A 27,089-nucleotide genomic window follows, 5' to 3' on the forward strand; every position below is an offset into this window, starting at 1 on the left:
TCATGAAGGAATTTGAGGTGGACAAAGCTGGCGCGAGTGGTTTTTCTTGGACTCTTCCCTTTCCTTTCATCATTATCATCGTTCCAGAAATACTGCACAATCAATCACTGCGCGACTTGAATTCGAAATCAATGGTAGCCGCAAGACCTTCGAGGGTCAACTTCTTAAGCAGCCTATTGAACAAATCCAGTGAACAAGTAATAAATACACTAGTTTCATCAATTGCAAAACTCATTTATTATAATCTTTACAAGCATGTACACTGCAAAGAATTGTGTGCAGATCAGCAGCCGGAAATGTCGGGCAGAGTCTGGCCCTCACAGCTCCTCTGCCAGCCGTACCACGCGCTGAAGCCCATGCGCGAGAAGATCAGCTTGGCGCAGGTCGAGTCGTTGCTGATGTCGTCATCAAGCAGCGCTGCAACAGATCAACACGATTATTAGTTTACTATTGGATTTCTGCACCAACATGTCTTAAATCCGATCTCTTTTCCGGAAGACTATTTCGCGTTATCATAAAGGATGCTTTTTGTGTATTGAGAATAGCAACTTACTACCGTTTCTAAGATTTAATTATAGTTTATTTTATTTACTTCTTTATTTAATGACGCTGTATCAACTACTGGGTTATTTAGCGTCGATGGAATTCGTGATGATAGCAAGATGATACTTTGACGAGTAAGGCCGAGGATTTGGATTAAGGAACATTCGCCTTACGGTTGGGGAAAACGTCGGAAAAAATCCAACCAGATAATCAGCTCAAGCGAGAATCGAACCCACGCCCGAGCGCAACTTCGGATCAGCATAAAAACGCGCTACCGCGTGAGCTACGTCGGTGGCCAATTATAGTTGATAGTATGGAACACTATAGGCCTATATTTGATAAAATTGCTTCAAACTTTAAGGTGCTATTATCTGCGAATGCAGTATACAAAATTAAATCTTTAAGTAAAGAACGTGTCATGAAAAATGCACGAAATGTAAATACCATAACTTATAAATACCGTAGGTAATTAAGTTCTAAACTTCACAGTGATGCAAGCAAATAGGAACTAAAATAACAAATTCGGCAAAAAACAACGAAATCGCAAACCGCATCTTCAATCCCTAATGATAGACCAGCACTTTACTTTAAAGATTATACTAGATATTTTAATTTCGAGCCAAATAAATATTATCCTAATGTATGGAATCAATATTTAAACATTTAAACATGCAAATGAAAGAAACAGGATCTATACAAATTTCAAATGAAATTAAATATCTTTCACGACTTCCATTGTATTCAACGTGATGCGAGAATTGTTTTGGTTTTTGGCGTGATACGAGAATTTGTTTAGCTTTTGGACTGTCATGGATATAGAAGCATCCAGCGTTGGAAATACATATGGTTCTAGCAAAAAATCTATTCTGTAGGACCGAACACGGTGACATGGTGCATAAAATTTAAGATCTCAAATCCTAGGAATAAAATTCAACAGGACAGCTTTATGTCTTACACATTAATCTGCAAAGAAATTCAGATAAATCTAAACGAATCGAAAGTTTAGAAAATTACAACCATCATACAAAATTACTATGATAGATTAAAATATCATATTGGAAGAATGGATGTTAGCAGAATCCCAAAGTGCATTCAAAATAAAAACCCAACGCAAAAAAAAAAAGTATAGAGAAATAAAATAAAACAATGAATCGTAACTTTTGACGATTATGATGACGATGACGACGACTACGGATTGATATAGATACATTCTGTTTAACAAACATAGTAGCCTACAGCAACGTTACGTACAGTCGCAGTTTAGGTTGCAGTCACCACCAACTCCGCCCTGGCCGCACCAGTAGCGGCTGTTGATCTGGAACAGGCCGTAGTCGTAGCTGCCGTCAGTATTGGGTCCGCCCTTCGCAGCCGTGTTGCGCGAGCTCTCACTCTCCACCAGGCACACCCCTGAAAATTGTCAGTTTCTTTAGTTAGGCCTAAAACTAGCTAAACTCTTACAATACACATGAAATTACAAACTTAACTATAATAATCCGTGGCGCGACAGCCAAAGCCGACTGCTGGCCTCACGTCCACATGTGTCAGCAGAGGTAAACGATCATCCATCCAGTAAAGAGGTAACGTGTAGTCATTCGAAACTGGATTTCAATACCTAACGTAGCACCCCAAACTCATCACGATACCGGATGGGCACCAGTCCCGTACACTGGCCGAAAACTCATGAGAAAATTCCTCCACCATAAGGACTCGAGCCATCGCTCATTCCGCAACGCTAAGGCGTGGGACTGGTTTTAAGCAAGGTGGAAATTTTTTCTCTTGAGAAAGAAAGAGGTCGAAGAGGCTGGAGAGTCATTGTTGTAGAAGAAAAAGCACTAAAGAAAGCAATAAGTGGTTTGTTCATTGAGAAGAGAAGTACGCTTATGATAAGTGTTAAAGTTACTAGGGACCATACAAAAACAGATATCGGTGAGTGATTCATCAGCCTATTTTTGCACTTATCCAAATATATGTACCTACTAAAAGCAACATGCTGTTCTTCTGCCAGCCTCTATGTCCGTCTGTCCATATATATATATATATATATATATATATATATATATATATATATATATATTCGTCTGTCCGTTCGCTTTCGTATTTTATCATTCCTTCCTTCTACCTATTCGTACTGTTCGTATTAAACAACTCTGCTTTCACTGGGAGATTTTTAATGAAACATGGAAAGTGCAATGTTTCAGTAAAATCCGAGATATTAGCATGATTTTTACTGATAAATGTCATAAAATCAAATATGATGATTGTGCTTCGTTTATCCACATTCTTTGACTACGTATTTCTAACTTCACGCACTTCAAAACGATGTATCTAGAATTTCTTACTGTCACCTTACATCGATATAAGTACAATATTACAGAATTTGCAGAACAGTACCTATGGTCCGTCCCAGGCATCTGTAGAATGACTTGGCGCATATGGGGACGGAGACTATCTGTGCCGGAGTGTATTGCGGGCAGCATCAGCTCGAGGCCGCTAAGGGGTAAGATGCTTGTGGTAGAGCGTTCAGATAGAAATGATCCCCTCCTAGCAAGCAATTGGTAGCTTTGTTCAACCAATGCCTCCTTCCAGAGCGGTCATTGACCCTAGCCCTCCCACATACTACTTGCGCAGAGGTCTTATTTCGTCTTTCTACTCCACAGATTTCTTGGACGGACCAAAGATATATCCGTTTAAAAATACCTTGCCTTCTATTAAATGACTTTTCGAGAGCCTGTATTATAAAAATGGCAAACAGTATATAAGTTTAAAAATGCCTTCTATTAATTGTTTTTTTTTTTTTCTATAATCTGGGAATAGAAAAAAGTCAAACTGTCAGCTTATGTTCTACCAAAACCAATGTACTTCATTACACAATTAATTCTACAATATTATGTAGAGCCACATAATAGAAACAAAATGTCATAGCAAGCGTTAGTGAGAATATTTATAATGAACTTATACTTCTCTTATGCAGTAACCTATACGCATCTATGTTTTCACAAGCCAACAAATCCTGAAGGTTATATCATAACTACTCCGTGAAATGGTAACATTAAATGATGAGACTATTTAACGATACATTTCACTCAATCGGCTACTCACAGTTGCTAAGGTCGCCGAAACCTTGGGCTCTAAGGGCCTGCACCAGTCCACAGCGTGAGTACACCGTGGCAGTGGACGGCGTCACTATTGCCGCCAGCGCCACCAAAAGCATTAGAGTTCGTCTCTCCATAGTCAGGATTCTGCAAACTGTGTAGGAAATAAAAAATTAACTCTCCGTCATTTTAAAGATTCCTGTTATGTGTGAAGTATAACATCATTGTTGTGCTTAGCTATTAACTAACAGGTGGGGTATTCTATAATTTCTAGATTGTAATGTAAACATCCTGACACGACACAAAACTCATTGGAATTATTCGATGGGACACGTCCCATGCTAACGATGATATGTATAACGCATTAAATTGTGACCTGAAGCAGAAATGAACTCTGGTGAAAAAGTTAAAACTTCAATAAAAGGTTTTACTTGAATATCGACATCCAAGTTAAAGAATTAGATTTGGCTTTTGAGTCATTTTATCATAGACTAATACTCGAATAATGTAAACATATATATACCACTTTGCTCGTAAAAAGTCTTCAAGTTATAAATTAGCTGTTACTTCTATTGAACTTGTACTTGCACGTGACGTGCGCAAGTGAAACATTGGCCCAAATTTTTATATTAAATTTTAGCAAATGACTTTGAATTTAATGCATGCAAAACAGAATTATTGAAATTTCATTTTATTTACGTTTTTACAACTATTCACAATTTTTCTTACATATTAAGTTACACGTGCCATGTGTACAGTAAACATGATTATACAGAGTCAAAGTGATGTAACACTGCAGATTGGAAGGGACGATAGGGTACACTTAAATAAATAGGAAACCTATATTACGTTTGTGATTAAATGCACGGTCAATTAGAAAATTAAGTTGGAAGTTTCAGCAGTCCGGCAACATCACCACTAGCACACTGTTCTTTCTTCTCGTAATACAGATATAGGCCTAAGAGGTCAACGAACGCAAGTCTGTCTCCCTAGGTGTACCTCTCCCTCTCTGACTACAACGTTGCAATCTGCTCGCATTGTTCATTGGCTTGAAATTAGTTGTTTTTAAATTAAATTTACAGGAAAACCGTACACGCTATGGAAATACGCCATGGATATGGACAAAAACCACGACCCTACTCGCAATAGTTACCGAATAAGAGGATGTTACACTTTTTTTTTTTTTTTTTTTTTTTTTTTTTTTTTTTTTTTTTTTAGAAAACTATGAACTTCCACCAATATGATATTACACTCTTTTGTTACATACATCAGATATCCGCTCTGAAAATCTGCAGAGTTATTTCACTTCCACCTTGTATACAATTAACATAATATCCTATTGCAATTATTTCCTCATACAAAATTCCTGCTTGTCGCCTTAAATGTTCTGGAAGCCTGTAAGGCTCCAGAGTTCTCTCATCGTTTTATCAGTAAATAGAATAATTGGAATCAGATCCTCCCGTTGTATAGAATGCTGCGAAAGACTTCTGGGAGGTCATTTAAACCTACGGATACGCTAAATTGAGCTAACATCGGAAGATAACTAAAACCAGACGAAACATTTCGTATATTTACGACTGCTTAACAGAATCTCAATTAGGCAGCATTAAGTACCAATTCTTTCTCATCAACGAAGTTACCTTATTATGTGGACCAACATTAGACTATACATGATTCTGCAGATTTCTTAATAAGGCGTATTTGATACCGAAGACGCTTCTGACAGACAAGGTAGGAAGCGAAGTGAAATTGTAAACAATACGAATTCAAAGGAAACGGCGTTTAAAACACCCTAAAAAGAGACCATTATTAATTTTTCACAGTTATTAATTCTACGGGCCTGATGGAGACGTCAGTATATATGCCCGGCTTAAGGGGTATGGACAGTCAGTCCCTGAATGACTACAATTAATAAAGTAGTCAGAAAAACGTTTATTCTTATTTCAGATGGTATAACTCTGCAATCATACCATAGCGGAGATACATTAAGGGCCGTATTCATAGACATTTTTAGCGCGGGCTTCCGGTGGATGATCAGCGTTTTTCGTATTCATAAACCAGTGTTAGCGATAGGATATTATTGGAATTCTGTACTAGTAACCAGTGGATAGCCGGGGCTAGCTTAGTACGCTCGTAGAGCGTGCTGCGAAATGTCTATGAATAGCACCCTAAGAGTCTAATAAAGAGATAAAACGGTACTAAATAGGACATTTTCTTGCAGGACCCTTGATGCTCTGTCCAGGAGTGGCCGTCAGTCCTCATGGAATTTTGTAAGTGCAAAGAGCTATTCAGTATCTTTGATAAGATATGTTTTTTTCGCTGTTGTGCTAATAGTTGCTTTTTTTTTTTGCAGGAGCCACCACTGCAGTACTCACCAGTGCGATGTGGGTGCGAGTCCGTGTGATGCCGAGAGCAGCCGGGGTCGCACTTTTATACCCGTCACACACTGACAGCTCAGAGTAATGTAAATATCTTCTGGTTATTTATGAGGCCTCGCTGCTACCGGGTGTCTCATTGCAGGCCCAGGTCGTACTCGTTTCGGCACAGACCTGTCTGCGTTGGACACGCGGTATTGCGCTGAGGATGTTTTCAAATTTTATGTGCCAGAAACTCATAAATTACAGTAATTTGAATTTGACTTGTGTACAAATGAATAAATATCTGCAAACGATGTTTTCTATTCATACCGAAATTATTAATGTTAACAATAAATATTCTGACTGCAAATTTACAAAGCTGGAACTTTCGAGGACATTTTTATGCTCGATTTAAGAGGATAAGGAAACAGTACTGGCTTATTTAGATAAAACGTTTAAATTTCTTTCTTCTTAACTGAGGCTTTCTCTAGAATAAAAACTTAACTAAGAAATAATGAATCTGAGACACAAACCATCATACATTTTACATCTGGTATTACGCCTACAGCATTGCTCAGAACTACATTCAAATGTTTCTAGAGGACGCTATGTTTGTTGGAAGAAAATTATATTTTGTCAGGAGGGAGACGTGTTATTAAAGATTCAATATATGCTGGAAAAGGAAAAAAGATGTAAAGTACGTTAAGTTGTTATTCCAGGGAACGCCTCAATTGCAAATTAAATAAAAAAACACTGTTTTAAGGTTAAAACTACCTCCACGTGAAATGGACACATGATAAATAAATCAATCTTAATATAGGCTTACATATTGGGACTGTTACCAATGGCTGAATTGGCTTAACTGGCCGACAACTAAGACCTGTAGGCGAGATAATATAGGCAACCATAAAATACATCATAACTGCAGGGGGTTCAAGGATATGAGCTAACAGAATTAACCTGAAGTAAAGATTTTAAAAGTTAAGTGTTCGTGGCCTCGGACCTCTTGCCATACTCTGCTATATTGGCCTATAAAAACTGTTTGTATAAGTTCTATAAACAATACAGGGTGTCTTACTTAAGCCTTTCATTTTTGTTCAGGCAGCCCAAGTAGCAATCGAGACATGTGGGAAGTATTTAATAGTTTCGCAGGAGGAATCAGGGTTGGGTATAACGTTCATTGACATTGTGACATGAATGTTACGAATTTTAGTTTTCGCGTGATAATTGTATGTTATACAAGTGCAGTCAATTCGTTGTGTTAATTATTTTCTTTCGGCTTTCCAGCGTTTCCTCTAGTCACTTTTATCGTTGGATAGTCTTTTAAGAGCCATTTGCTCTTCTTACATTTACGATGATATATCTTAATACGTGGACTGAGTTATCTCCAGTCGCTGAAATTAATTGATTTTTTTTTTTCATTCCGAATAAGCAATGGGCATAATGAGAAAGCATTTTAAACAACAGACAGCGCAGACTTTTAACACTATCTATTTCAAGATATTTTTAATATTTGTATGTCACTGTTTGTGACACTACCATGAGAACGTCATACCCTGGGTAGACCAAGAAAAACGTTGGATTCAGACTGTTACAGGTCATAATATGGTCTAAGACATACGAGATCGACGACAACCCGCACAGAGTTGGACAGTTTCGACTTATTCCATTTGATGGAAGATTTTATATACAATTCTTCTGTCGTTCTGTTTGACTTCTGCTGTCACGAGTTTGAGATTCGAACCATGAAATATTACTAAAGTTCGAAGGTTTAGACCCGAATCCAACCTGCAACGTGTTCGAGGAGGTAGCAGTACGTCTGTTTACTGCTGTGCCATGCATCAGGTACGTAAGTCATTTCACAACCCTCTATAGTAGGACCTCAAGCTCTAGGCAGCCCGGTCAGTCCCCCATCGTTTAAGATTAGGCTGAGGAAGGGTACAGAATATCCAGATACAATCTCTCTAAATGTTCTAATTCTAGAAGAGGCTTTTTGGAATACCCTTTTCATTTGAGATACTAAACTGCCAACATAATCGAAAGATGATGTTATTGCCTCTGTTAGCATATGCAGTGCATATTCTAAACAAGTCTAAACTTCGGTTATAATTCTTTGGCTGCTTTAACCACATATGAAACTGTCAAAACAGACGGGAATTTTCATATGGTATAGTTTGAGGCCACAAAGTGGGCATTTTATAAACAAATAGGGCTGCAATTGTAGAATAACTTACTTTTCCAGAAATTCATATGTAAGTAAAAATGTTTTTCCTGAACTATTCGGGAATAGAGTTTCTACAATTACATATTATACCACGGACATCAGTCGTTTCATCTACAAACACCCAAATTTCACCCAAATTTTATTCTCAGCTACACTCACTCTTATAGATTCAAAATCTTTTCATAGCATGTGCGTAAATAGGTTTTACGCAGTGTTGTATCATTAAGAATGTGTTTGCCAGTGTACTTTTGTTTTCAAACATTGTTTAAAGTACCTTTTGTTTACCACATTAAATACGTATTATATTAATGTAAATCATTTCACGCAAACCCACCAAAAGTCCTCTCCTAATGAAATATCGTTATAATTTTTCATTAAAAACAATTTCATATATTCATTATGTTTCTTTTTTGTGTTGCAGTGTTGTTGCATATCGATGGTTTAGATCTAATACCACGTATGTGATTTTCCAAAATTTTCAGAAGGGACTTAAAACGATTAATTATTTATACATTCTATCTATTTGAACCACTGAAAAGCACAATAATCAGTAAGAAGTTTTAGATCTCTCCTGAAAATTTTGGAAAAATCATATAGGTACGTGTTAATAGATCTAGGCCTTCGATATGCTTTCTTTTATTTCCTCTTACCTATACTTTACATACTATGTACGCAATATGTTCGCCGTTTATTATGGGATATTCACTTTCAAATCCTTACACTAACTTACATAATTTATGGCTTGAATAATTTATTTAGGGACAGGCAATTCCTATCAGACTGACCGGGTAGTCTGGATCTTGAGGTCCTACTACATGAGTGTTGTGAGCTGGCTGTACGTACCTGATGCACGGCGCTGCAGTAAACATACGTAACGCTTCACCCTCCAACACGTTGCGGGCTGTATTCGGCGCTAAACCTTCGGACTTTAATTATTACCGACAGCAGAATACGAAAATTCGAGCTTTTACGGCTATTGCTGTGGAACATTCTGATTCATGTGATGTTTCGATCGATTACGTATTTCCGTTTTAAAGTAGTATTAACTAGAATCTTCAAGAATCACATGGAGTCGGAGTTCGAAATCAAAAAGTGCGAAAGGAAGAACGGGCATCGAACCCCCTCAGGCAGTCGAAACATTCATACAAATCCATCACTTTATTTAAGAGCCATGGACTAACTCGAAAGATCAGAGTACTTGAAATGACTGTTTCTTTACTGAAACGCATCGTATGGATCAATATATAAGACTGTCCCTAAAACACAGTAAAATAAATTCAAATCACGCCATCAGGGATGATAAACAAACTGGTTTAACGAATTTTGATACTCGTACTTCAAAGAAAGCTTAATTGAATATAACGTTCATCACCCCTGATGCTCATTCAAAATGCATCCAACATGACACATGAGCCATGCGAGTATATAACAGTATAGGCTGAATGGCTTTACGAGGCTGGACCCAGGACGGGTTCGTACATTTAGGCACTATTTGGCCCATTGGGCGCCCTTATATGCGATGATTGTCCATGTCCGACAGGTGGCCTGGGTGGCATTCGTGAATCCGACGCTCACAGGTGGGCCGTCCTGCCTCAGCCCTTGACAGAGGCAACTGATAAGCTAAGGCCTGTACCCCCAAGCCCTTCCAGTCATCGTCGGCTGACAGATGGGTCATCCTACCTCAGCCTCTGATAGAGCCAAGACCCATCCGCACACGATAATCCCGATAAGCCCCATGGGCCCGGAGTACCAAGCCCTTCCTAGCAGCATCGGAAATCCGTCCTACCCCCAAAACTTTAGCCTATTTTTGTTATTGCAGTGTGATAGATAAAATGAGCAGTGTTGCCAACACGGTGGTTTTCCCACTAAATCTATTTTTTTCTCTCTCTGTCGGTGGGGAAAAATTATTGAACGGTGGGCAGTGGGAAATCTAGTTCTTTTCGCGCTCAGATCAGTGGGAATTTGTTTTTTCTTTAAACAACTAAATCGACTTTGTCCTGTGTTAGCATTCCTCTCATCTGTAGAAAAGGAGAAGCCACGAATGATACATAACACGTGGAGGCACCACACTATGTTTTAACAGTGGTTTTTTGTGTGAAGTTTTTCAGTGATGGTTATAACCTGTCCTTTATTTATTCTCTCCATAATCTCATCATTATTGGTCCTTCTGTTTGTCAGAAAATTACACCAAGGTATTTTACCTTCTCTCCTCCTGCAATCTCTACTCCGTCCACCACCAAGTCTTGTCTGTTTCCATTGCCAAGCACTCGCAGCTGTTCAAGCCAACCGTCTGATACTCTTCTTGGAGTTCGCTCAGCAGGTAGCTTCAAGCATCCGCTATGTCGTACAGCTACGGCACGTAAAAGAACCAAGTCCCTGATACAGGGCTCCAGACAAAATATGTCGGCCATTTATCACCCACATTATATTTCGACGCGGATAAACTCTACTAGCACCGCTTCTTAGTTATTGGCCATGGTCGCGTAGCATGTCTTTTTATTGGCTGCAATATATCTTTCTAAGTGTCATAGTCATCCTTTGGTCAATTGAATGAAGGCCAAGTCTAATTATATCGTCTGCCTCCATCATCAGATCCATGTGCACTCCATAGAGGCAGTAGGTATAGTTGTTTGGATTGTGGATGAGCGTGGAAGACAACATAATTCAGAGGGAAAGATCGGGTGGCTCGCACCAGTACCATTCTTCACTTAGAGTAGACTGTCATTCAAAATCTGATCAAAGGGTTGAATTGGCGAATGGTAGCAGTCTTACAGTAGCCTAACGGGGAGACAATATCCCCCATTAGCAATACCTGGTGACCACAACGTCCATGAAAAATTTTATGAAAATTGATGGCTTTTGTAGATATTTTACAAATTTTAATGATACCCATTATTTGGTGTTGAAAATAAAAACAAAAACAATAATGGAAAGAGTTTGTTTGCTTAAAAGCATTGTTTCCATTTCATAATGAGTTTCCTAGTTGTTATGTCATAAAACAAAACAAATAAAATAAGAAACTGTAGGTGATCCGTTTTTTTTTTGCCAGTGCGTGCGTGTATGTGTGTGTATGAGGATTCTCCTATTATTTCAGAAGCGTTTTTCTTTATTTAATTATTTGTGCATCTTTCCATTATAGTTTATACCCCACTATTGATATTCGATCCTTATCACCACCCATTGATATTTATTCTTTTAATCCATTACGTTATACGTAAAAAAATGGGTCTTACTCCCGCGTCCATTATTTCGACAAATTGAAAAAGAAAAAACCTTGACACTAGACACAACTTCATTTGCATTGCCATTGTCGGGGCAGAAAAAGTAACTGATAAGATCATATCTCCTACGTTGGACCAGTATCTAAATTATGTTAAGAAGTCGATAGTTAAATACTCGTAAATGGGTTTACAAGAACGGATGTTCTGGCCGGGTGCGAATTAGGATTTCTGATGAGAGCAGTTAGAATTCTAAGATAGAGAACACCTCGATGACTCATTTCGCTATCATTAATTCACATATCATAAATTCATCATCATGTATGCAATAGTCTGGGTTAAGTTCACGGTGCTGTGTGCTGAATAATACAGGCGTCCAACGTATCGGAAATTTTCCAAACTAAACGTATTTACGTATTACATTACTCCTCTTATTTTAATACACACAAACTGATGACAACAGAGCCACAGAGGCGACCTCAATCTCATTCGATACGGCTCAACATTTGGTTGCACAGAATTGCTTGTCTTGCATCTTGATCATAATAATTATATCCATGACTAGGCTTAAGACGTGTAATTCCTAAATTATTGATTGTTGTCAGCTTGCCAGTGATGATAATACATCAATATTATTTTCTTTGCTTGCTTTATACTTTATAAAGTATACTTGTATTAAAAGAATTATATTCTGTGAAGGGGATAGAAGTGATTTTTTAAGTTGGTTATTTAACGACGCTGTATCAACTACGTGGTTATTTAGCGTCGATGATATTGGTGATAGCGAGATGGTATTTGGCGAGATGAGGCCGAGGATTCGCCATAGATTACCTGGCATTCACCTTACGGTTGGGGAAAACTTCGGAAAAACCCAACCAGGTAATCAGCCCAAGCGGGGATCGAACCCGCGCCCGTAGAAGTTATCCCTGGTAGGGATATTAATATGAATTTATGAGAGGGGGGATAATTTTCCAACAGGGAGGAAATCCCCCCATTCCCCCCGTTAATTTGAACCCTGAACGTTCGTCCCCTTAGTAAAAATGTGTTTCAAAATGGAGACTGTACCAGTGGCTCTAGAGGCTGACTGATCAGTTGCAACTTTTAAAACGATCATAGCTAATATAATATGTAATTCAGACTCCTCTTACATTCCTCGTCAAGATCACAGAGCTTTCAAGCCGCCGTTGAAAAGGTGATTTCAATTCGCTTCGTGAACAGACCAAGACTTGCTCTACCTGTAACGTTGATTGCTCCTGTCAGAGATCAACTTCGGCCAGCTCCACTTCAGTCTGTGATACGTTGAATGTCAGCGCTTCCCCTTATACCGAATAACTTGTATTACAACCAAGACTTTCTTATATTATAAGATTATTTTCTTGAAAACAGAATACTTCAGTTAAGTGTACCTAATAAAATACCCACTATTGAACACCCCAAATTAGTAATAAGGTCACCTTCCAAATTTAGGACATTTCCTCGTTTCATCATTGATGGTCAAGCCATTTTGATAAAAATAAACGTGACAGATTCTTTTGGTCTTTATTTTAAAACATATTATTTCTATAAAAATAAAAAATTAATCGTATTTACCATTATTAAAGTTAACAATAAATCATACCGTTGGAATTATTTTCAGACGAAAACAACACAGGTCTCCTTATCTTTGTGACGTGATAGGTTACCGGCAGAATGAAAGAAAACTTCCGATTGTATCTTCGTCATTTGATATTGATATCTCGTTGTTAAATAAATATTACCTCCCTAAATTAGAACAGATCTTCAAATTATTCCCATATTCTGTATGATTTTCCACTTCTTTTTCACAGAAGAAACTTCAATAAATAAGGAAATAATGGAAAATAGCAAAGGAAAAATCTTCCACTACAAACTCTGCTCGCCGGGATAATTTTTGTGATATTCTCTCCCACGCCCTTTGATACTCCTCTTCTCTTCTCTTCACTTCTTCTCTTTTCTTTGTTTCAAAGTGGAGTGATGCTTGCATTTTTAATTTTATCCTTTTCTGCAATTAATTTTCTAGTATGTTATTATACATCTCTTTTATAAATACTCGTATTTTCTTTTATGTACTTTGTCTCCAATTTCCATTTCCCTCATTCTTGTCATTCGAAATGTTCTTATATTTTTCATCTTCCTTGTCTTTTCTCACTTTGTTGTTTTTCCCTCTTTCTTGTCCTTCTACACTTCCTTGTCTTGTCCCACGTTCTTGCTTTTACCACTTATTCCTCTTTCTTGACCTTTCCACTTTCTTGCCTTTTCACTTTCTTCTCTTGTCCTACGTTCTTGTCTTTTCCCGCTTCCTTGCCTTTTCCTTTTACCTGCTCTGCTCCCACTTTGTTTTTAGCTCTTTCCTTTTTTCTTTTCTTTTACCGCTTTCTCATCTTTTCACACTTTCTTGTATTTTTAATTTCTTGTCTTTACCTTCTTTCCCCTCTTTCTTGTCTTTTCCCTCTCCCTTGTCTTTTCCCTCCTTATATTTTCCCTGCTTCTAATTTTTCCATTTTCTTCTATTTTATATTTTCCCTTTCCCCCACTTTACTTCTTTTCTCATATCAATTTCTCTTGCTTTTCTTTTTCTGTTGATGGCTGCTTGAATGCGTGCAAATTACACTTTTGTCGAATTTTAAGTTCCAAATGATGTAGCATAGCAAAATGTTCCACACACTCAAGGACTACGTGTATATATCAGTGTTAATTTTATTATTGTACGAGTAACTAAGATACGCATCTGACAAGGCTGAAGGTAGCTACTGTGATTGCAGGATGCCGGTGCCGGTGCTGGTGCTGCTGTTACTGGCAATGGCAGCGGCGGCAGGAGAGGCGCCCGTCTGGCGCTGCCCCGACATCTCGCAGCCGCCCATGGCGTCCTGCTCGTGCGACCTGCCGCACACGCTGCGCTGCACGGGCGACAGCTCGGCGCTGAGCGTGATTGCGGACGTGCTGCGCGACCTGCAGCCCCCCGCCACCGTGTCGCTGCTAGACTGCGCCGTGCGCAACGTGAGCACGCTGGACGAGCCGGTGCTGGAGGGAGTGCGCCTGCACGGGCTCGTAGTGTCGTCCGGCGAGCTGCTCCGCGTCGGGCCGCGCGTTTTCGCGGGGCTGGGCGGCCCGCTACAGGCTCTGGGGCTGCCCAACAATCGCCTGGCAACCGTGCCAACGGCGGCGCTAGCGGCACTGCCCGCCCTGGACCGCCTGGACCTGTCTCACAACCGACTCGACGCCCTGCGTGCAGGCACCTTCCGCGGCCTGCGAAACCTCACTTTCCTGGAGCTCAGCGACAACGCGCTGTCCGCAGTGGAGGCGCGCGCCCTAGTCGCGTTGCCTCGTCTACGCACTCTGCGTCTGCGAGGCAATCGTCTGACCGTAGAGGCTGCCGCAGAGGCGCTGCAGGGTGCAGGCCGTGCGCTGCAGGAACTGGATCTGAGCGGTAACATGCTGGCCGGTCCGCTGGGCGCCACGACGCTTCCGGCGCTAGCCGGTCTGCGAGTGTTGGCTTTGGGGCGCAACCGACTGAGCAGCGTGCGGCGCGGCGCCCTGGACGGCTGCGGTGCGCTCGTGTCGCTGTCGCTGCAGCACAACCAGATCGACGTGCTGGAGGACGATGCCTTCGCGGCCCTGCGCGCCCTCACGCAGCTGGACCTGGCGCACAACCGCATCGTGGCCGTGTCGGGCGGCTCGCTGGCCCACCTCTCTCGCCTCGTGCAGCTCGACCTTGCGCACAACTTCCTACGCGCGCTCACGGCCGACTTGGTGGCGCCGCTGCGCAACCTGCAGGAGCTGCGCCTGGACGACAACGACATCTCCATGGTGTCCAGCGAAGCACTGCCGCCTTTGCGCCGTTTGACGTTGGCGGACAACCCGCTCAATTGCGACTGTAGCCTGGCAGAGTTCGCGGCCTGGCTCGCCAACTGCACCCGGCTGCCTGCGTCGGACCGCTCCACGGCGGTGTGTGCGACTCCGCCGTCACTAGAGAACGGGCTCCTGGCCGAGGTGTCGCCGCACGAGCTGCTGTGCGGCGACGACGACGACGATGAAGATGACGAGACGCCGTCCCCGTCGCCGACGAAGGTGCCAGTGTCCGGAAAGCAAGTGGCATTGCGCGCATTCGAATATGATGGCTTCAGCATCACACTGCGCTGGGGCGTGGAGGCCAGCGCCGCACCCTACGCCTGTGACGCGCTCTTCGTGTACGAGGAGGTGGGAGCGCACGAGGTGCTGCTGGAGTCCAGTCCAGTGCACTGTAACTCTTCGCAACTACCCGACCCGCGAGCACTCACCGTGTCGCTGTCTGCCGCCGACCTTATGCTGGGTCACCGCTACCGCTACTGCGTCGTGTTGATGGGGGGCGGCGGTCCCGTCACCGACGAAGTGGCGCTCGTCTTGGGCTGCAGCGACGTCATCCCTCTGGTGCCCACGGGACGGGCTCCTCCGCCACCGCCTTCGGCGCGCGTCGCTTCCCTGCATGCCAATGTGACAGCGCCGGGCACGGTGCAGGTGGCCGCAACTCTGTGGGAGCCTTCGCCGCGCTGCCTGCTTACCGTGGCCGTTTTCGCGGGCGGCGCCCTTGTGGCCCAAGAGCGCTTGAACTGTTCTCAGCCGCGGGCCTTGCTGCGCGACCTGCCGGCAGGGCCGTACCGCGTGTGCGCGTCTGCCGGTGACTCGCCTGCGCGTTGCGTCTCGGCGCAAGCACAGATCGCTCAGCAGCAAGGCCTCGGCATGGCCATCGCCGCCGGCTTCGCGGCGCTGAGCTCTGCGCTCCTGCTCGGCCTGTTCCTGGCGGCAAGAAGGCTGCTGCGCAGGCCCAAGCTGATGCCCACGCACCAGTGCTTCCTGGCTGGGCCGCCGGACGAGGCGCAGCACGCGCGCTACGTCAAACTGCACGCTACCACTAAACTCTAGACTGTTATAGACTCACCGCTGTGTACATATGCAACGTTAGAGTGTACGATTTTACATTAAAGTTTTATCTTTTCTTTTTCTTAATAGTTTTGTGTACATGTCTAGTTAATTCTTCCATTCATACACTTCCCTTGAAGTCATGTATCTCAGAGAACATACTTCATGCACAAAATAGAGCAAAACTCGATAAACTACAGCCGAAGACTATTCCAAGTGGCCTATGTGATTATCATTATCAATTATTTTCAATAAAAATATGGAACATTAGAAACACTTCTCCTTAGGGTGTTTAAATTGATACATAATTTAGTAACGCACAGCAAGGTCATATGTCCACAATACTACTACTACTACTACTACTACTACTACTACTACTACTACTACTACTACTACTACTACATAATTGTGTATATTGTTATTTATGTTCTGTATATTAAGTTCAAGATATTACCACAACGCACAATTTGTTCATTGCCCATGAACTCGCGAACGATATCGGAAAGTGTCGTTCTCGACATCCTATTTCTCTGTCTGTGTACAGCGATTTTTCCTCAACAATTGGACGGACTTTACTCATATTCATTATTTACCAGTCAATTCAATTGATGCACGTGAAAAATAATAATTTTTACGTGAAAATTAACGATTCTTCATTTAAAACAAAAACACAACACACTATTTATAGTCGGCTCTAAAGATTTTATTTCAAATCTTCCAAATTGGGGGCTCAAAATATCTATCCGAATTGCTTTGCAAATTTAATTTAGCCATAGTCTATCTGTTTCAGAAAGAGAGAAAGAAATTGACTTACATTTTCCCTTAGACCTAATTAATATTTATGGAATTATATCTCCAATTAAAAACTTTTAACAAAACCTTTTGGAAAGAAATATATGTAGGCCCTAGAGTAACTCCACGAGTTGTGGCAGTATAGCGAAGAAAAGGAAGGTATAGCAATTAAAAAGGAGAGCTTCCAGGAATTTTAGAGATATGGTTACAAATAATTTAGAAGTACAGCAAGATACGAAGTTTAGAGCTCCCTTTGAGCTAATTATAAGTGAAATGTTTGGAGCCATGCTTCTAACTCCGCCATTGCAATAGGATGAACTCAAACTGAATGCCTTGCTGCACCCATGAAACCTAAATACAGACTGCAAATGTCACTCGTACATTGGGGAAGGATTGTGGTATGTAGCATTTGTTTATACCGTCCGATCATCAATGCACTCGAATGTACTATTGTCAGTGCATTTCGAACTGGCTGATCAAGGTCAAGCAATTGACCGCATTTCCCACGTGTCTTACCCCCAATCCTGGACCATTCTTCTCAACTAAATTAAACTGGGACAGCAGGGATTACCAGTGCCTCAGCTCACAGTACAGTTCAGTGACTTGTGAGTGGTTTGTACATTTGTGCGTGACCTTGATCCGCCAGTTCGAAATGCACTGGGTATAGTAGACTGGGCCACCTGTCAGCATCAGATGGACGAATGTCATTTGGTCCACCTGTTTGATTCCACTGATCAATGCATAGGCGCACAACTGGCCACTGTGAGCCTAAGTGCAAGGATCCATCCCCGGGCCTGCCGCAGAACTGGAAAAGGCTGCTAGTCACGTACAGTAGGCTAGTGTAAAACAAAAGACTTCTATTTACTGAACAGTTATACACATATTATACATATTTATTTAAATTAATTTTAGTACAAATAAAAAATGATAAAACCAATCTCAGTGTACTGTAATGTACAAACACTCAGCGATATTATGAAGAAATGTATCGAGGGTACAATAGAACCCCGATTATCCGTCGCCGATCGGCGGATTATCCGACTATCTTCCTCACGCTTCTTTTTTTTTTTTTTGCTGCAGAAAGAATACGAAGTATTGTACATTACTAAGTGCTATATGTATTTTTTCTAGAGAAGGTTATTGGTTATTGTAATCCTTTATCATTACACAGTGCGTTGTAGGAATGCTGCTACCGTTGTCTGTAACTTAAAAAGTTCTTTTGGAGGGAGTGTTTTTAAAAAATTGTAAAGTAGTGTCACAACCTGATTTCGGAGAAATGTTTACAAGGAATTTCACACGACTGCAAACCTGTGGACCTTTCAGTATTGTCATACTGTTCGAGTGACTGCACTGCATTACTTCTATGTAAAATGACTTTCACGGCTGTCAGAAGAAACGTGTTGTGCTAAGTATAGAAAAAATGTGAAAATAATTTTGAGAGGCTCGGGAAAAGAGAAACTATGGCTCATGTCGCATCAGAATACGAGACTGGCATTACAGTACAATTTTGCACGATTTAATAAAAAAAACAAGGATTAAGTGCTACGTATTAGTACAGTATGCTTCAATCTGTTTATTATATATTACGAGCATAATATTGCATTGCATTGTGTAGTATGAAGGCGACAACAGTTGCAGTATGGCAGGACCCTTAAATTACGAAACTGTACGAATTAATTTATACACGTAATTTATGAAAATATTTTAGTGTACGGATTATCCGATTTTTTCGATTAACCGTTCAGTCCACCCTCTTCATTACCATGGATAATAGAGATTCTAGTGTATTCCGAAGTGTTCTTTTAATATACTGCGACTGGACAAATCCAGCAGCGTAGATAAAGACCGTCTTCATTGTATTTCTGCATGAAGTAGCGCCGCAGTTTAGCAATACATTTCCTGTCATCGTTAATCAATCAGACTAGAAATGTCTCCACATTCAGTTTCCTCTTTTTTACGGCATTTTTAACAATATTGCTTTATGAAATTCTTCATTTCCATTGTGGTATTTAAGATTGTTGTCAATACACAAAATTCTTCTTAGTAGATCAGAAATGGCTTTGTTTTCAATACAGATCGTATCTGCCATTTTCAACTCTGACTTTTTAACACACAGAAAGCAAAGCAGTTCTCAATTTGTTTTGCTTATCTCTCGGCAACTACCAGTTACAATTAATTATTATTGCAGTGCTACAGATTAGCTGAACAAAATTGTGGATGATATTAAAAAGGAAAGGAATTCCTAAGCATCTAATAAGGGTGATACAAAGTATGTATAAAAATACAAAAATCAAAATGAAACTAAACAAGATTACCACCAACTTGCGAGAAGTTAACCAAGGGGTTATATTTAGACGAAGCCTTAAGAGAATGGCAAAACAATTTAAAAACACATTATTTTATAGATAATATTATTTTAGATTACTTACTTTTCGCAGACTACCAGTTGGTGTTGGCTGATTCAGAAGACAACCTATAGAGAGCAGTCCATTTGCTGAAAATTGTTGCTAATAACTACAATCTAAAAATATCACATAGGAAAACTAAAGTATTTGGTTTCTGCGGAAATAATACACTAAGAACTAAAATTGTGGTAGAAGATAAGATGATCGAGCAAGTAAATTCTTTTAATTACCTTGGATGTGATCTCTCTTACATTTCCTCAACAGACGTAGAAAACAAGTTAAATAAATTCTTAAGACTTATTGGTACAATTAAACGTACACTCATAAATAGAGTCGACAGACAGACTGTACTCAAATTTTACAAGACACTGGCAATTCCGACACTGTTATATGGTTCAGAAACGTGGAGTCTGACTAGAGCCCAACAGAGAAGAATTGAGGCCTCTGAGATGAGACTCTTAAGGTCACTAGCAGGATTTAGACTACAGGACCATAAGAGAAATGAAGATATACGTCAAGAACTGAATATCGAATGTATAACAACTACAATTGAAAAATATAGAAATAACTGGTACGACCACATAACAAGAATGCCCAACGACAGGATACCTTTTAGAACATGGCGTTACAGACCTACACGAAGAAGACGAGTGGGGAGACCAAAGAGACGTCGGAGAGACCAGTTTGACGGATAAAATTCTGGAGCGGAACAGGCCATCGGCCTAAACCTTGAAGTTATTGATGATGATGATGATGATGATGATGATGATGATGATGATGATGATGATGATGATGCAGTGCTACACTCCCTTACAGTTTACCCGTCCGTTGTTTGGATAAAGCTGCGTGGTAGCCAAAATAAGAGAGCAAATTGAAGTTATTTTATCGATTTGTTGCCATTCTTCAAAAGTTATCCCAAATAAATGACTACCCGCTTAACCAACCGCCCAATTAACGAGATTCTACTTATTACGAGTACAAAAATGTGAGAAAGAGGTACTGTACTCAGTGACTACTTCGGTGTACTATTGTCTTGTTTTGGTCGCCTTGATCCTGATTTGGTTTTAGTTTTTTCTTCCTTCCATCCTTATTTAACTTCTACTTAAAGTGGTGGTAAAAGAATTTTGTATTAATGTTGGTGGTGGTGTAAAATTTTTACTAATAATTGTGTGTACTCTTAGGTGACTTTCAATGAAGTTTAAATGGTCGTAATTTTTGCCCAGGATAGTAGACTAGTAAATAATTTTCAGTCTCTTCTTTTTCTTCTTCCTCTACAAGGTTTGGGCCAAATGATCTCGAAGATTTATATCGTCTATCCATCGAGTTCGACGTCTATAGTATAGGAGGCAAAATCTGTTCTGTGGCCTTGTAAAGTGCCGTGGCTATATCACCAACAGGTATGGGGAGGGAAAATGGTTTTTAACTTTTAGTCCGAGATGAACTTCCGTGCCGGTAGATTTGTATAATATTAACCATGATGAAACAAACTCTCTTTCTGATAGCTTATTCTTTCCTCTTTCGCACAGCTCACATGCCAGGTCTCGCCTCCTCATCTATACCAATACCCCTTTCTCTCGACATATAGTTGAGTGTTTCTGCTAAAAATACTGACAAAATTAAACTAATGTTTGTAAGCTGAGTCGTAAATAATTGATTATACTCAGAACTTCGAAATGCGAAATTACTTAAGAATATAGGGTGACTAATACACGCACTAAGTATAGACCTATTATTAACACTTACTCTGGTACAATCTTAAATTTACACGTTTGTATTTGACAAAGCTTCTACAGGTGCTGAATGAAGATAATGAATCGTACCAATTGGTAACGCGTTAGAACCTCTAGGCAGCACCACACGGAAGCACTGCTAAGTGGATGTGTGTCACACAACATTAAGATTTCGAAGCGTACCGAAATCGGTTACAAACGCCAGTAAGTATGAACTTGTTTTGTGGTTTTATTTCAGCACTCCATCCTCACACCACCGGCGCGGCGCAGACTGTCTGCAGGCGCAAAATCTGCTGCCTTTCCATGCGCACGCTTTTGTTTTATTGAATTTAAATTTAAATTATGTTTTATTTAACGACGCTCGCAACTGCTGAGGTTATGATCACCGTCGCCGGTGTGCCGCAATTTGGCCCACAGGAGTTCTTTTACATGCCAGTAAATCTACTGACATGAGTCTGTCGCATTTAAGGGGAAATCTATGTTATAATTTCATACTTTGTGCTGTTATCACTACGTTTCTCACATAATTTAATATTAACGATGGGAATAAATTGAACTCTCTGGCCGCGAAACCAGGCGGCCCGGATTCAATTCCCAGTCGGGGCTAGTTACCTGGTTGAGGTTTTTCCGGGGTTTTCCCTCAATCCAATATGAGCAAATGCTGGGTAACTTTCGATGCTGGCCTGGAACTCATTTCACCGGCATTATCACCTTTATCTCATTCAGACGGTAAATAACCTGAGATGTTGATACAGCGTCGTAAAATAACCTACTAAAAAAATAAAATATATATATTGAACTTGCCGCGTAGATTAAAGTATGCGTATAGAACAGATCCGAACCATGGAGGTAGGTAGTAAGCAGTTTGTACCTTCCTCCATGTACGTACCACAGTCTACTATATACAGTCACGAAGCTTGAGTTTTGAGGATGCTAGAAACAATAGACTGTGACGGTTCTATTTTGCATTGCCTGTAATGAGGCGATATTAGCGATCCTAGTGGTGAGCAACTATCTAATGTTTGCATATTTACTACGTATTGAGCTTCGCGACTGTATATACTAGACTGTGTACGTACCATGCGACAATTCTTGACGTCAGTTTCACAGAGGAAACTAATAAAATTATTTTACGGCCTTGTGATCTTGTGAAACAACACAGACTACGAATAATTTTTCCCTCGAAATTATTCAAATCAACTTTACAGGAAGTTATGGCTATACCTGAAAGCTCGATTTGGAACACAGACTACGATCTTTGAAGTATAGAGAGAAATGAAACAATATGGCTGCTTCGTGTTGATCCAGTCTGCTGTGTTGAGGTTATGATTGCAACAATAATACATTGTGATTAAAAATGGTATTACATGATTGTACAGTATATTACATAGAATCATATTCAGTTCGTATTATAGTTCGCATAAGGTTCTGTTGACCTAATCGGTTGTTATGCATAAGTTACAGCTTAGGCGGAGAGAGAACCGTTTCCTTGGGGAGTAAAATCAGAGAATCCCGATATAACGAGATTATGGGGGGCATCATTTATCTTCTCCCCTCATTATAGTTTGACCTTGGTACAGTATATCAGAATATAATTATTATTTGATAAAGGTATTGTAAAATAAATAACATTGAAAATTGTAAAAAATATACAGACAATTTTACTCTTTTTTTCCTCTTGTAAAGAATAGGGAACCGAAGGCTTGCACTGCAGCTTGAGGCTTATTGTGCTTACCACTCCTATGCTGTGAATGATTGGGTAGCCGAGCGGCCGCACTCTTGTACAAGTATAGCACGCCACACCGTGAACTTAACCCGGGCTATTGTATGGATGATAATATGTGAATTAATGATGGCGAAATGAGTCCGAGGTCCAACATAGAAAATTACCCCGCAATTCTGCTTCAATTGGTTGAGGAAACCCCCCCCCCAAAACCCAACCAAGTAACTTCTCCAAATCGCTTGTTTCGTGGTCAGACATGCTAACCATTTCTCCACAGCTGTGGACCAATTTTACACTTACTTTATCTGTTTATTTAAAAGAGCAAGATATCATATGAAATGTGAATTCTAATTATTTTATTTAATCTCGTCTATAAGTTTAACCGGGATCACTTTTCTTTTTTCTGCATTGTTGTGCAGTATGTTATTCATGTTTCTTCAGGTGGCTGCTAGAACACCTGCAGAGTTCTAACACATCAGTACAGACTGTTATAGAAATTCTTATACATTCAGAAATTTAAAATAAATATTATATTCCAGACACATAGTCTAAAGACAATAAATAATTCGTAAATTTAAGCACAGAAACTTAATCATAAACAAAAACAAGAAAAATCTTTTCAATTCAATATTTTCTAATGTTAATAGAAAAAAAAAAAAGAGTTCGGCCAAGTTTGGGGGGCAGTGCCTCCCTTTGTGCCCCCCCCCCCATAACTCCGCCTATGCAGCCAGGATGCGAATTAAGATTTCTGATGAGGGGGGATGGAATCCTAGATAGAGAATACCATATGTAACATTATTATTATTATTATTATTATTATTATTATTATTATTATTATTATTATCCTCATTAGTTATGGCTCAACGCTTGGTCACACTGAGATGCTTGTCTTGCATCTTGATCATAATAATAATTACATCCATGAGCAACTTAAAATAAGATGTGTAATTCCTAAGTTATTGATTGTTGTCAGCTTGCCGGAGATGAAGTATACTCATATTAAAACAATTATATTTTGTGAGGGGGGGATAGAAGTTATCCCTGGCAGAGATGTTAACATGAATTTATGAGAGGGGGATAACTTTCCAACAGGGGGAATCCCCCGTTAATTCGCAACCTGGTTACAGTCGTACCGTGTGTTTTTTTAAAGCTCTATGCCTTTGCTGCAGCAAAATGAGGTTCGAAAAAAAACGCAATTAGTTCAGCTGACTGCAAAATGGTGGACAATTAATAATGGCTTCTGTTACTGCAGTAATAAATTTAACCTTAAAAGAACCGAACATGTTAAATAGTTTCGACTTCCATGATAATGACATGAAATTATTATTAATGGACGATTTTAACAATAATAAATGTTGCAAAAGACCAAAACACGCATTCCGCCATGATGGATCATGCAGCAAATGTAATAAAAGAACGGTCTTGCTACAGCGCTTTACTCCATGAGACTCCTTGGATAGTGCAACCGCTTTAAAATGACCTTGTCTTAACTGGGCTAAACAAAATCCCTCCCTAACAATATCTACTTTTGTTGATCGATGGAACTATCATAGAGCCAATTGGCTAGTATATATATCCATCGATTCATAGAGTCATCCAACCTAAGAGCCAACTGGCTAGTCTCTGATATTGAGACAACTCATCCTGCCTAAGGTTTTTCCGTGGTTTTCCTAAGGCGCTAAGACAAATGTCGGGATGAGCCCTAAAAGAAATGGGCCACGGACCTGCACTCATATCCCCATGAATCTCCCTAATTACTCTAAATTAATTAACAATTACATCTCTCCCCCTCTTCGTAATTGAGCCATCATATAGCCAAATGGCTGGTCTCAACAAGGCTCATGCCAACAATCACCTCCTACATAATAGCCAAATTGGCTAGTCTCTTATATATGAGACAACTCATCCTGCCTAAGGTATTCCGTGGTTTTCCTCAGGCGTAAGACAAATGTCGGGATGAGCCCTATAAGAAATGGGCCACGGACCTATATGCCCTTCCCCATATACATATTCCCCTTTCTTGTAAACGACGTATGCCCTAGTTCAGAACCTATAAATTGTCTATTAAATATACGAGGTCACTCAATTAGTCGCAAATTGAAAGGACAGGGACCTCTCAAATTACAGATTTAGATTTCACGGCGCTTCTTCCGACGGCCTTCACATGCTTTGTCATCGAACAACAGATGACAGCGTCTTGCCATCCTAACGGTAAACACCAGCCAACTCCTCCTCGCCCCGTTCCGTGATCACTTGATCAAATCTCAGTCCCCCTCGCGCATGTGGTACCTAAGAGGTTACGTCCAATTTCGGCTTCCCCTTCAAAATTTTCTAGAGCTCCTTCAGTGGAGCAGCGTAACCCGGAGTGAGACTAGTGGCCAACAGGCTTGGAGCTCACATATTTAGTTTTGTACAGCCCCCAACCCCTTACAAGGACGCGTTTTGCGTACCTTTTAAATTTGTCCTCCCAATTCTCTTTCGATTTTTCGATTTTTTTTTTTTCAGCGCTTTACCACAGTCTACTATACAGTCACGAGGGTTTTGAGGGTGCTAGAAACAATAGACTGTGACGGTACTATTTTGCCAACGAGCTAGATACTATAGAGAGGACAAAGACCTCAGAAACTTGAAGACAATTGAACATTGGTCCGCCATGTTTCGGTTAGTCAAAACAAAGGGGCGTGGCTCGGATGTTGTAGGAAATGACTGTGAACTGAGCTACATATTAAGACTATGTTAATAAGTAAAAAGTAAAATACACACAAAACTTTACGTTTTATAACAGCTGTAGACCTATGTTTTATTAGTTTCACTAAATATAGCCCAGATATTAAATGACAAGCTATACTCGATGCAACCAAAGCAAAGCACCTAAAGACGGATGAATTTAATCGGCAGAAGAAAAATAAATAATTTTTTGACTTCGTCACAAATTTAATTACCTTACAGCTCTTCTAACCTAATATGAAATTATGTAATTCAGTGCTCACCCGGTGATTTCAAGAGAGACGACGTATGTAACTAGTAGGAGTAAAATAGAGGAAAGGTAGTGGCGAAAATTAAAAAAAAAAATCCAGTAATTAAGTTATTGAGAAAAATTCATTTGACATTGGAATTAACACAGAGAACTTTTGAACACTGCAATTATTAAAACTACAAATAACCTCTTAGCATGCAACATAATAATTAAAGAATGACAATAATAGAAAGTTACTCATGATCATAACTCACCACATTTATTGAAACGATAAGATACTTACGATTAACATTGTTATCAGAAACAACAGGAGCCACAGCTAGGTACACTTCTTTTCGCGTGATGGAGACATCATGTAGTCTAATATAATTTGAAACAAATATTGTCGCGTGATGGAGACATCGTGTAGTCTAATATAATTTGAAACAAATATTGATCTCACACGTGTCTCGCAACTAGGCAGAGGCTTTTGCAGAATAAAACTGTTCTTACATTATTTTGAACAATGATGACAAATTGTGTGTGATGCAAGTGCTAACTTTCCTCTTTGTTAACAAAAAGAGCCCTACGCATTAATAAAAAGAAAATTGGAGTAGGCCCTATAAACACAATAAATACTAAACTCTTGATGGTCAAACTTATTAATACAGATATTTCGCTTATGCTCATCCGTCTTATCTTATAATTCTCTCCGGCAATGGTACCTGTATTGAGAGGGTTTAATTATCCAGCAACGAATATTATGATTTACGGTACATTTCATTTAAATCCGAGGGAATGAGACATTTTTGGAAATTTTGAAGTCTTAATTATTACTTTTTCATTTATAAATCAGCTTTTTACAAAACCTATAGAGAAATGTTTAAGTTAAATATTCATGTATCTGAAAAATATAATACATGTACAAACTCGTTGCAGTGTACCTTTGATAAGCACTCCTTGCGGAGGCTGGCGTTGCTATAGACCGCCATGTTTTTTAGGGAACGATCCATAGTACTGTTGGCCTCCGCAGGGAGCGCTTATCAGAGGTCTTCAGCCTCTCTATAGTATCTAGCTCGTTGTATTTTGCATTGCCTCTAATGAGGATATTAGCGATCCTAGTGGTGAGCAACTA

General features: G+C 40.1%; 2 protein-coding genes across 2 annotated transcripts; one reads left to right on the plus strand and one right to left on the minus strand.

Annotated features, from left to right (window-relative positions):
• Positions 1 to 213: 213 nt before the first annotated feature.
• On the minus strand, positions 214 to 6,129 carry LOC138699685 (lysozyme-like). The gene is made up of 4 exons (XM_069825743.1): positions 6,011 to 6,129; positions 3,643 to 3,789; positions 1,795 to 1,950; positions 214 to 417 (listed from the first exon to the last, which is right to left on the minus strand). The coding sequence occupies exons 2-4, from the start codon at positions 3,770 to 3,772 to the stop codon at positions 284 to 286; spliced, it is 420 nt and encodes a 139-aa protein (XP_069681844.1). The 5' UTR covers positions 3,773 to 3,789; positions 6,011 to 6,129; the 3' UTR covers positions 214 to 283.
• LOC138699684 (leucine-rich repeat transmembrane neuronal protein 4-like) lies at positions 5,989 to 16,435 on the plus strand. Its single transcript, XM_069825742.1, has 2 exons — positions 5,989 to 6,099; positions 14,215 to 16,435. Coding segments are annotated over exons 1-2 (2,139 nt in total). The 5' UTR covers positions 5,989 to 6,097; the 3' UTR covers positions 16,352 to 16,435.
• The last annotated feature ends 10,654 nt before the right edge of the window (positions 16,436 to 27,089 follow it).

The sequence above is a fragment of the Periplaneta americana genome, chromosome 5, assembly GCF_040183065.1.
Source record: "Periplaneta americana isolate PAMFEO1 chromosome 5, P.americana_PAMFEO1_priV1, whole genome shotgun sequence".
Taxonomy (NCBI): Eukaryota; Metazoa; Arthropoda; class Insecta; order Blattodea; family Blattidae; genus Periplaneta; species Periplaneta americana.

Coding starts and splice junctions, on each gene's coding strand:
- LOC138699685 (XM_069825743.1), bottom strand. CDS start 3,772: ATGGAGAGACGAACTCTAATGCTTTTGGTGGCGCTGGCGGCAATAGTG. Junction 1,951..3,642: donor TTTCGGCGACCTTAGCAACT/GTGAGTAGCCGA, acceptor GACAATTTTCAG/GGGTGTGCCTGGTGGAGAGT. Junction 418..1,794: donor CTGCAACCTAAACTGCGACT/GTACGTAACGTT, acceptor GATCTGTTGCAG/CGCTGCTTGATGACGACATC.